Source organism: Sebastes fasciatus, chromosome 16 (assembly GCF_043250625.1).
Source record: "Sebastes fasciatus isolate fSebFas1 chromosome 16, fSebFas1.pri, whole genome shotgun sequence".
Lineage (NCBI taxonomy): Eukaryota > Metazoa > Chordata > Actinopteri > Perciformes > Sebastidae > Sebastes > Sebastes fasciatus.
Window position 1 is genome coordinate 14,552,591 of NC_133810.1, and position 12,585 is coordinate 14,565,175.

Consider the following 12,585-nt stretch of genomic DNA (forward strand, 5'->3'; position numbering starts at 1 on the left):
TGAGCCCTTTCAGAAAGAAACGAAAAGGGTCATTTTGGTTTGATCCAAGTTTGCCAAATTGAGAATAATATTGATTCCACGCTCTTATGGGTTGTTCTCTTTTACCTCAGCTACCAAATAGAGTAGAGAGTTAATGAGTGTGTATGTCTATGTATGAGTGAAATGATTCTTCTATTTACTGCAATGACCCAGGTTTGCTATTAATGTTGTGTGTGAGTGTGTGTGTGTGTGTGTGTGTGTGTGTGTGTGTGTGTGTGTGTGTGTGTGTGTGTGTGTGTGTGTCTGTGTGTGCATCCACAGGCATGTTTCCATAATTGCACTGTAAATCACCCGAAAAGGCCGTATGAATGGTTAGATAGCAATCAATACACATTTGCAGTATTTATGGCTGCACATCACTGCACACAGAAGCAGACATGCAAAATACATTAAAAACCGAATCAATATTCCGGGGTTAATGCATACATAAAATGTGTGTTTGCGTGTGTGTGTGTGTGTGTGTGTGTGTGTGTGTGTGTGTTTCTTATCATGTGTATGCATGCTTGTTGGTAGATGATATCACGCCTCTGAATTACTGAATTCATATCTTGGTTATGTTCCACTGATTGCTTTGTTGCAGTGTCACAATCTGATATTGCAGAGAACACCAGTAAACGGAGCTGTTACAATTTGATTTGATTTCGTCATATTAGTGCAAAAACAATACCTTTGAGAGTTTTGTTACCCTATACAAAAATTAGACTTTTTCTCGAAACCTTACTTTGATAAATGCTTTTCTACAGAATCATTTTCAAATATTAAATGGTATCTTAACACAAGCACTTAAGAACATCAATGAAATAAATGTCCAAAATTATGCTTTAACTTTAAGCAGTTTAGCATAAAGACTGGAAGCAGTCTGGCTCTTCTAATGGTAGAAAATATTCTGCCTATACCAGCACCTCTAAAGTTACGTTGCACGGCAGCTGGATTCTCATGATATCACGAGATGCTGCAATAGCATCAGTTATATCAGAACTGGAGAGTATTTCGTTCATAGAAAGAAGAACGTTACTGAAGGCTTTTCTCGATGGAAAAGATGTTCGCTCTTCTCCTGACTGGCTTTGGTAAGAGTTTGATTGACAGATGGCTCATCCAATCACCTGCAAAATATTTATTTAAAGTGCCTGTCCTTTTCCAAACAGTTTCCAATTACGGCTTCTCAAATGGTTCCGTGTAACTAACCATCTGGCGGGTCAGGTTACCTCTAAAGCTCACTAATTAGCATGTTATCTTGTTTGTTATAAAGACCCAAGTGTAAAAACGATATGTTGCGGTTTTACAAGGTGTTGTGTGCCGGACTATTTCTTGGTCGGGAGCAGTGACTTGCTGGAGTCTCCGCTAGTTGCCTGGCAACCTCACAGTGATTTTTAGGTTTTAAAGCTAGAGTGAAGATACTGGTATCATATGAAACTAGAAAAACATAAGGAATCTATTGGTACCAAACCATCATGCTAGCTCGTAGCGAAGGAGGTTAAATAATGCTACACACACCAGGAAACTGGCATGGCCATTTTCAAAGGGATCCCTGACCTCAAGATATGTGACCTCAAGATATGTGAATGAAAATGGGTTCCATGGGTACCCACAAGTCTGCCCTTTACAGACATGCCCACTTTATGAGAATCACATGCAGTTTGGGGCAAGTCATTGTCAAGTCAGCACACTGACACACTGACAGCTGTTGTTGCTGCTAAATGCAGTACCTGTGAGGGTTTCTGGACAATATCTGTCATTGTTTTGTGTTGTTAATTGATTTCCAATAATAAATATATACATACATTTGCATAAAGCAAGCATATTTGTCCACTCCCATGTTGATTAAAGTATTAAATACTTGAAAAACTTTTGAACGGATAAAAAATGTGATCAATTTGCAATTAATCGCGATTAACTATGGACAATCATGCGATTAATCCCGATTAAATATTTTAATAGATTGGCAGCCCTATCAGGCACATAACCTCCAGTGAGTTTTATTGGTTCTGGTAGGCAGATTTTGTTACATACTCTATTTCCAGTCTGAAGCTAGTGCTTCATATTTAAAAGACAGATATGAGCATGGTATCAATCTTTTCATCTAACTCTCAGCAAGAGAGCCAATAAGCTAAAGTAAACTACACATCTGACCAAGCATTCAGTAATTGATGGTCACACGTTTCGGTCAGTATCAGTATTGAGGTTCCTTACCCAGTCCTACTAGTAGTACAATTTCTAACCTCTCATCAGCTAGTTTTCCTTTGGTAAACAATAGCTACTGTTTTAAGGTGGTTGAGCATGAAAGATGCTGTTTTTTAGCATTTAGCGAGCATGGCTATTACAGCTCCTTCGTTGAAATGAGCATCTCCTCATCACCATCACAACTCTTTTTTTACGTCTCTTCCACAATTGTCTGCCAGTTCTGTTTTCTCCATCTGTGTCTCCCACTACTTCCTTCGTCTCATTTTCTCTGACCTCACCATACTTTCCTATTTTCTCATCTTACAGTACGTGTATCTCTCTATTTCTCTCTTAATATAAACCCCCTATTTTCCTCCTCTTTGCCTCGCCTGCCACAGTATGTCCATCTGTTGTGTTAAACCAAGCGGCTGATTGTATTTGAGGCTGTCAGTGAGGTAAATAATCTGGACATAGATGCTAGTGGGTGTGAGGACGGTGTGTGCACGTGTTTCCATGGTTTGTGGAGGGTATCTGCTGTGGGGACAGGAAGGACGTGATGTCTAGGAAGGGCAGACAGGGAATAGGACAGATTCAGACGTCGCGTCAGTGATTGTTCAGAGCCTATTAATCATTTTAAACACAAACATGCACACACAACTGAGAATACAACCACCTACAAGGACGTAAATGTGCCATTATTTTCATCGTAATTGATTCATCCATTAAACCAATTGTGCTTGCATACATCTATCTCTCTTTATCGATGCACACACGGGTTCGCATACTGATTCAGGCATCCAGAAATAGCACCAGTGATACATAGGCAAACATGCTGGCGTTACATTACAACTGACACCTTTCCTGCTTACATAATGTACCTGTAGATTACACATTCAGGCAATAAAACACAAATTCATACATGGCATACTCTGGAGCAGCTTGTACATTTCACAGCTCATTCTTATCTTCTATATTTATCTGCCCTCATGAAGCCAGTTTGTGGATGACTGTGTCTCTGTCTGCATTGATCGCCTTGTGTCCCTGCAGTTTGACATGCAGCAGCTGTCTCTGGATGAGCTGAAGCAGGTGCTGTTCCACGCCTTCCGGGACCACCTGACAATGAAGGACATAGAGAACATCATCATCACCGAGGAGGAGAGCCTCAATGAAACTGGGAACTGCCCTGAGTATGAGGGAGGTGAGAAAGCTGTTCTCGGGAAAACTTTGCCGTTATTAATACCTGTACTTATAAAAAGGAATTTCGTTCTGTAATTCACGTGATATTTTATGCAGTGATTTCATTACACATTAATCCAAATAAGTAGGCTAACTGTATGCTTAATCAAACTGCTTAAGGGATCGTATGACATTTTGGGAAGTACACATATTCTACTATACTTAGACCATACTCCCTATCTGTGCACTATGTATGGAGCTAGACCTAAGAGACAATTAGCGTACCTTACTACAGGGCTTTGTTGAATACTCGATTCTGATTGGTCAATCCTGGCGTTCTACGGTCCGTTATTTCTTTATAACAGACCGTTGCTATGGGCGCAGCTCTGATGTCGGACTCTGGCGGACCGTTTTTGTGTCAAATTATTGATTTCTTAAGTAAGTAGCCGTGTAATAAGCGGGATAATGTACAGCTATTGGGTCATGATTGTGAAATAAACCCAAACAGGGCGATGCAAGACAAGATGTTTATTTTACGACATTGCTTGGCTCGCTGTACATTATCCCTTACTTAGCATAAATACTGGAAGCAGGGCTAAACTACCCACATCTCTAATTTGTGAAGCATTTAAAAAATGTCTGATGTTATGCTCATTGACGGCTGTATCTACTGTTCATGAGACGATCAACCAATCAGATTTTAGCTCAGATTATTTCATAAATTTCATGTAAAATGTCAATTAGATGATAATCTGTATGAGAAATGAATCACAACAAAAAAGAAATTAGGTTATAATAATCATCTGCTTACAGTGATCAATTTGACCCAGACAGACGTGATCACCATAAGCGGTTTCTACTGTAGTACGCATTGTTACTACTTGACGGTGACCAGTGGCCGGGTGAAATGACTTCCTGGAGTCTCTGCTGGTTGCCTGGCAACCTCACAGTGTCAAGACTCAACAAATAACTACACCATGTACATTTCTGTTTCTGTAGGAACTAATCAAACAAGAAGCAACGTGTTAACTAGTGAGCTTTAGAGCGGTTGGTAAGCGTGTATTTGAGCTTTGGGAAGAGACGGGCTCTTTCCTCCTGCTTCCAGTCTTTTTGCAAAGCTAATTGCCTCCTGGCTCGAGCTACAAACTTAGGGCACAGACATGAGAGTGCTATCGATCCACTCATCTAACTCTCGGCAAGAAAGAAGATTAGCATGCATCTAAAAAATGTCAAAATGCTCCTTCAAGGCTAAATTGTAGACAAAACAGACAAATTCATAAATCTATTGCTGCCTCCAGCTGTTGATACTACACATTTTGACACAAATGGAACAGCTGTCTGTATTGTAAAATCCTACTTGTCAACACAGGTGGCACTAAATTTACCAGAAGAGTGAGTAATATTTTAACCCCCTGAGACCTGCTCGTGATCCTGGCCGACCTTACTGTCTTTTAGAGGCTATAGCAGGTTCAGTTTTAGAGTTAGAGTGAAGGTACTGATATCATATGAAACTAGAAAACCAATGATAATCACATGCAGTTTTTTGATTGCAGTATAAATGTGTTATTTTTGCCTATTCTAAAATTATGTGTTTGAATATTTCTGCATACTGGGGTCCCTAAACAGTCTTGGAATTATACAAATTGGGTATCACTGTAATCCTGAGACTCGTGTGGATCCAATGAGCCCAATTATATTGATGTGTGATGATGTTAGTCCCCATAGTAGCCATTTCATATAGTGAGACCATTTTTTAAAATTTGACCTCATTGTATAAAATGTCCTGTGGTGACCTCTAGGATAATCACAGCTTCATGAAATTTTACAACCACAAACTACAGACCTAGGGCATATAGAGGATGGATGGCTTTCCTAGCTAGATTGACAATAAGAGGGTTTCTGAGCAGTTTCCAGAACATAAGTGCTCGCCATCCAATCGCCGAAAAATGAAATTCTTGCAGATATCTAAAAATGTCAAAAAAAAATTATATCAAACCACAGCATGGCTTTGGTGTTCCTCAGGGTCTTGGTGTCTTAATGTGGCATTTTGGAGGGATTATCGGTCATTTTTTTCAATTCTTGAGTGGTAAAAAATTATTAAATTTAGCACCAAATCTGTGTAACAAATGGTATCAACTCGAAAATTGCTGGAACAACTTATGAGACATAATAGAGCATGGGAATGGCCATCATATACTTCTATCATAATGTTCTTAGCTCTTATACACTTTCACAATTTATTTTAATTAATTAATTATTAATCAATTCATGTTTATTTCTGATTTATGACTAGAACAACTTGACACAGTGCTGAGCTGCATCTCAAATTAATCTTTAGGTTCCCAGCTTCTAGATGATGTACACCACTTCAATATGACGTATACTGTTGATCTGCTATCTCCCAATAAAGACCCCCTGTACCCCCCTAAAAAAGACAAAAACAGATATATTGTGGGTCTCAGAGGGTTAAGTGTGTGAAGGCAAGAAGAAAAGTTAAGATCAGTGCGATTGCACATTGACAGTAGAAACTCGTTCTGAAGTCTTTGTTCAGTTAGAATAAAGTGGAAAAAAACAAAGTAGTGCTGACTTTTAAACACACACTTTTAAGTGACTATCTAAGTCTTGCTTGGAAAAATTCAAGGTTAAATCCTTCATTTTTAATCTGCTGCTCAACATGAATATCCATTACAAAGGTTTAATCTGTAACGGGGTGATCCTGAGAGCAAGGTCAAGAATTGCGGATGCATATTCAAGAAAACAGATATGATCTTTAAATGATCCCATCTATTAATCTCAAGGTCATGCATTAATGTCTTTGATTTTCAAAGTCAAGAACGAGAGGGTTGATAGATTGCTAATGTTCGAGTGCCCTAGTGAAACACATTTTTCCTGAGACATAATACGAAGTTATGTTGCTTTAGGAGGGAAATGTGACCCTGTGTCAGTTATGGTGCAGAGCGAGAAATTGCCTTTCTGCTGTGAAACATCCGCAAGTCAGACGAGTACAAAGGTAAAGACAGATCAAACACGCTAGAAAACTTGGAAAGTCTTAATGAATCCATTGGGTACTGGCCTACAGTCTCGGGGAGCCCTAAAAAGAGACAGCTGTGAGGAAATGGAGAAACTTAGCCGAGAAGGGACAGTGGAGGAGGAGATAAGAGGCTAAAGAAGGGATCAGGGAACTGCTGGCTTGGCACTCTCTTTCATAAAGTTTCTGGTGTTGAGGGAGGGAAGGAGTTAGGGAGAGGACACAGTCGAAAGAGGAGGAGAATACAGAGGAGATGAAGAGGTAAAGAGCCTCTCTTGTAAAGAACAGCTGTATTACTCCCCACATTTAACCCTCTTCCCACAACTTCCCTCTTTCATGCGTGCTTCCTTCCCATCTCCTTCCTGTCCGCCGGGACTTTCACAGTCCCTCTTAGATCCACGACTCAGAGCTCAGAGTTGATTTATTGATGCAGTGTTGTGATTCTAACAAAGTGAGACAAGGGGGCTGACAGGGAGGAAACTTTTGATTGTTGCTCTTGCTGCAAGGCCTGTTGGAGGACACATCTGTCACTGCTCCTCTTCCTTTTTCAATCTCCTGAGATTATGTCTTTGGGGGAAAAACTGACTTTCAGCCCTCACAAAAAACACAGACAGGTAGCAGAACGGAAAAGTTCCACGTCACTCCTGGTGTCTCTGTTTTTTGCTGCATCATAGAGAGTATGAAAAATCAGTTTCTGCCCCTCATGTATGCGTCGTTTTTACATTGGAGACATTGCCACTGATGATTTGGATCACAGATCAGCTGAAGTAGAAATGTTAGCTGCTACATTATGTGTCAATATATCCTCATTCGACTGTTCATATGATATTTTACGAAAAGTTATTCCTCATTCTTCGTGCATTTTATTTCTACGAATGTCCTGCAACATGTGTCAATTTCAGCTTGTTATACGCATACAGTCTTTTCAAAATAAACTTCCGTCTTCACAGGAAACAACTTAACTAAGTTTAGGCAACAAAATACTTGGTTAGGTTTAGGAAAAGATTGTGATTTGGGTTCAAATAACCACCGTAAATGGCGTAACTTAAGTACAAAAGTTATGTAACAAATAAATCAACATTGACTTCTGGTTTCACACGGGATATTAACACCGGTCTCCTGGGCGAAAGCCCGGTGTCTTTTGACCCACCCATCGACCAACGACCAAAGAGTATAGAAGCAACAGCCGCTGCCGCCATTTTGGACTGAAAACGCTTATTATATTTATAATATTGTTCAACACAGGCCATTTGGATAGAATACGACAATAGACTAGAATTAATTTTGTTTTAATTTTCGTAGGAATAGCTATGAACGGTGTATGGGACCGGCCTGTATGTGTTTGGGTCAAAGAACGGGCATGCACCTTGAGAAACAGGTTAAAATGTATTCACTGTAACTCAAAAGTCCATTTACTAGCTTTTTCAAAGCTTTTGACTGTATGTCACAGCCTAAGTGGCTCAGGAGGAGTCATCACGTGAGCTTCAGTTATGTGATATCTGGTGGTCGTATGTGGGTGGGAGATCATAACCCCTGTTCTGTGATGTGAAATGTTAACTGCCTCTATCCAAAGAATATGCCTATTAGCACCTTTTAAAGCTCACTACTTAACACGTTATATCTTGTTTGTTTAATCCATACAAAAAAGTACTATGTATGGTTTTACAGAGGGTCATGTACTGGACTATTTCTTGGCCAGGTGTATTGACTTCCTGCAGTCTCTAACCTGGATGTACAAAGAGAACTGGATACAGCATTGGAGGCTGGCTCCTGTTCATTTCTATGAGAGTTGTTCAGTGGCGCATGAAGCAAACAAAGCTTGACTTTCGAGTATAAAAGTACCCGGATCTTCTGGCGATCTTCCACATCCTTTGGGCCCATAGAGCAGGCGCAGTAGCGTTTCCTTTAACTCTGCCTCCCAGCCCTCGCTCCAGCGTCGGTCAGGATCTCATTCACATGAACGGAGGAAGAGAAATAACTCTGGATTCGGCTATTAGTGCGTTTTACAACTTTTACGACCTAATGATTTAAATAAGGGCTATTCAAGTGTTCATACTGGGAAGTTGACTTACCTAAAAAAAAATATCCACTGAGTTACAGACGTCTCTATCCCAATGTAAATCTATTTTGGGCCTTTTTGGGACAATGGCATCACGTGACGGACACGGAAGTTGTAATTCCACCTTTTGGCCACTATGAAAATTTGCTTCAATGTTCGGCGCTGTTCCTGTGGACATGTTTTGTAAAAATTAGATGAGTGAGATATAATGTGTTACTATGTGAGCATTTGATGTGCTGGTAGGCAGATCTTTTTTAACCTTTGGACAGAGTTAGGCTAGCTGTTTCCTCTTTCTCCTAGTCTGTATGCTAAGCTAAGCCAACTGTCTCCTGGCTCTAGCTCCATACTTAAACATGAGTGGTATCGACCTTGTTCTTGAACTCTCTGCATTCCTTTAAAGTTGTATTTTATATTTCTTTTGTATCATTATATTGAAATCAATAAACTAATCAGTTAATGAACTAATCACCATCACATGAGAGGCACAAACTGGGGCTAAAGATTTGCAACTGTACTCCTGATTCTCATTTCTCTTCTCTTTCACTCCCCTCAGTTCATCCCAAGAAGAAGAATCGACAGACGTGTGTCAGGAAAAGCCTGATCTGCGCCTTCGCAATGGCTTTCATCATCAGTGTCATGCTCATCGCAGCCAATCAGATGCTGCGGAACGGCATGGAGTAACCAATTGCACTGTGAGCATGGGGAGTGGACAGAAACAGCCATGACCTCACATCTTGTCTTTGCAGCCAAAGCAGGACCAGCCACAACCCGAGCACTTCTCTAAACAATCAGTTGAGTTCTTTGAGTTTAATTTGAACTTTAGAAGCAGACAGCGCGAGTGAAACGAAGAGAGATGTAATTGTTTTGCGTTGAAGATGTCACCATGTAGATACTGGACTTGCTTGGTCACAAGAAACCTGAACTGGAAAAAGAATTGTGTTTTTATATAAACCGTGAGAAAAATAGAGGGTATTATTTTGCTGTTTTCAAGACCAAGACCGCCCTTTAAACTTGATTTTCTAATTACTGAAAATGTTTATAAGGTGCTTTGAGCCATTCCTAATTTAAAAAAACAAACAGTGGTTATTATGGACAACTGCATATTTACCCTAGAGAAGTAGCGTTGAATGTGAGTGAATGTGGGCGCTGAATGTTGGGAACAATATTTAAATGCATAGTAAATCCCTCACATCTCATTTTGTGACGTATAAACATCACACTTTATGTGAAACATCGGCATCCTCGACTCAGTCCACTAATCTTGGGGCACATTAAGTCTTTATGTGTGTCTACAAGGAGCACAACTCAATACTCAGTGAGGAACCAGTTAAGAATCATCACTGTCCCACTACGTAGCTCTACTGTTAAGTCTTAGCAGTGATTGATTGATAGATTGATCACTTAACATGTGTGTGGGTGTGCAAAAGACAGTACATAATGTAAGCTCAGGCTGCAGAAAGAGATATCAAATCAAATAACAGTGGAGCTATGGTTTGGTTGTTAGTAGGACCAGATATTTTTAGTTATGAGTAAATATTTCACCTCAGCATCTCATTGTAAAACTGCCCAACTGTGGTAAATATAAACCGCACAAAAAGCATGCCAGTACATATACTGCCATATCAAACTAACTCCCATGGATTTCACTGTATATATATATAGTACTACTTATCTTGTTTAATGTATTCTTCTCAACAGCAGAATGTATGAAGGGTAGAAACTAGTGAGCTAAATCAGGGATATACAGTAGAGCTGTGACATGCTGTTGGTACAGCTGCTTTCTTGGAAAAGGTTGCAGTCTAGTGGTTAAAATGAGAACTGCAGCCAAACACTTGAACAACCACGTTTACAAGGTGTTCAGAAGTGAAGAACAACGCCACTGAATTCGATATGTGTCAGTGTCACTGGGGCAGTTTTGGTGAACATTCAACCATTTTTTCCCCCCCACACACACAACCCAAATTGTGTTGTAGCACCAGTGTACAGCTCAGGATTGGTTGAGGTGACTGCTGCGGTACCTGTGGTAGTTTCTAGGGTCATAGCTATGTTTTATGGTTCAGACCTGATAGCACTACAATTTTATAAAGCTTACTGGGGTGAAAAGGTTTAGAAAAGACCTTGTAGGAGTTTACAATCATGCTCCTCTTCTTTTATAACGGAGCCCCCCCCCGAGGTTGAACATCCCAGTGACACCACAGATTACATTTGAGGACGTTTTTTTATGTGGGTAAAGCTGGGCGATAGAGAAATGTCATTGTTTATCTACTGTTGGATTAGTAGCGTAATTATATGTTCATATTGCTTTCCAAGATTCAGTTCAAAACTAATATTCCGACTGAGAAGTTTTTATTAAACACACTTAAAGCTGCAGTGGGTAGAAATGGAGCAAATATAATAAAAAAAAGTTATTTTTATAAAACGGTCACCATATCCTGACAGTAGTGCATGAGACAGGTAATCTGAAAAGAATCATGTGACTCATGTGTTGTCCTCCGGTGTTCTCTGGTGCTCCTAATGGCATCTGCAAATTTCACAGACCGGAGGAAAACAACCAATCAGAGCCGAGCTTGAGTCTGCCGTCTCTGAGCAGCTATCAATCACTCGCGAACTCCGATCAAACGGTCAAACTAGGCCGCGCTGATCAAATATGAATCGATATTCTGTTACTGTAATGCCTATTTCTCACCTCAAATGTTTTCAGAAACATCTCTTAGTGTACTGTTTAGCTGTAAAATGAGAAAGTTCCCTAGTTTGACCATTTGTTCTGAGTTTACGAGTGATTTTCAGCTGTTTCCGTTGAATGAACAGCCAATAGGAACGCTCTCTCTCTCTGAAATCACCTGTGATTGGCCAAAGTCTCCCGTCATGGGCTAGATTTTCTAAAGCCTGAAAACAGAGCCATGACGAGGTGCAGAAGTCTAGTTTTCTCTCAGAACACTTGAATTACAATATGCTGAAAGGTTATTGTGGAATTTTTGCCCAATGATGCCAAAAACATTCTGCCTACTGCTGCTTTAAATAGTCGGTGGAATACAGTTCATTAAAGTGAAGATAATTTCTATTATTTTATATGTGATTATTTTATGATATATCATAAAACAACTATCTCAACCGAATCCCCGACCCTATGTTGATGCCGTCTTTGAAATACACTCATTACTACTGATTGCAACATTATGTGGATTCCTGAATTGCACGGTGCTCCCCTTGGACATGATTGGTTCACAGACTGTTTGTTCTCATTACTACCTTGGAGCGATTATTTGTTCTTTTGTCTGATGAAAACAAAACTAGATATTTCAATCAAACTAATGTGCAGCCACGTGGGTTTATGCGCTGTCCAGGTTAGACAGAATATAAAGGGAAGAGGGCTTTCTCTTGAAATAAAAAAAAAATAGCTTTGTAAGATCAAATATCACAGCAAAAATGTATTATACTGTAAATCAGTATGCATGTTGTTGTTTAGATTTCCCTGTCTTTGAAAGACAGGGAAATCCATTTAATCTTTCTTTGTGGTGGCACAACCTTGGTTTAAATGTAGGTATGTATGTACTACTGTCACACATTTGACTTTCCAGTTTATACTAGCCATAATAGCCATTTTTCTAATTTCTACCAGCTATTAATCAAATCAGAGTGCAGGAGAGGGCATTTTCATAAATATGCAAATACAAGGTCACATCATCATCATCTCTGTTTCACGTCATCGAGGGTAGAGTCTGTAGGCCTCACTGTGGATGGTTAAAATTGACATTGAATACAATATATTGTGTGTTTTAGTCACATTAGGTTTTTATTGAATGTTCTCACTGCCTCATAGTCCTGTAAACTGCCGTATAATGTATGCTACACTTATCCTCGTGAGTCAGTTTATGTCTCTGATATTCTCAGCACATTGGTGTTTGACCAATGGACCATGTTTTCACCTTTGTCTATTAGCATCATGGTCCTTTTGAAACCAGCATAGACCACCTTATCTTAACAATTCTCTAATAATTGTGCCATTCAGACATCCTTGCATGGCTATGTAAGGGGAACTCGTTTGAAAGACCTTTTATCAACACTTTTGAAGTTTACATTATTATACTGTACATCTGTAACAGGACGGAATCAGTTAATGATT

The 12,585-nt window shown here is 39.7% G+C and overlaps 1 protein-coding gene across 2 annotated transcripts in view; it reads left to right on the forward strand.

Annotated features, from left to right (window-relative positions):
• The window catches only part of caln2 (calneuron 2), a 38,040-nt gene extending 27,083 nt beyond the window's left edge, over window positions 1-10,957 (forward strand). For both annotated transcript variants that reach the window (XM_074611278.1, XM_074611277.1), the window contains exons 5-6: window positions 3,247-3,397; window positions 9,016-10,957. In XM_074611278.1, the coding sequence (XP_074467379.1) occupies window positions 3,247-3,397; window positions 9,016-9,143 (279 nt within the window). In that variant the 3' untranslated portion in view covers window positions 9,144-10,957. The remainder of the gene's footprint in view (window positions 1-3,246; window positions 3,398-9,015) is intronic.
• The last annotated feature ends 1,628 nt before the right edge of the window (window positions 10,958-12,585 follow it).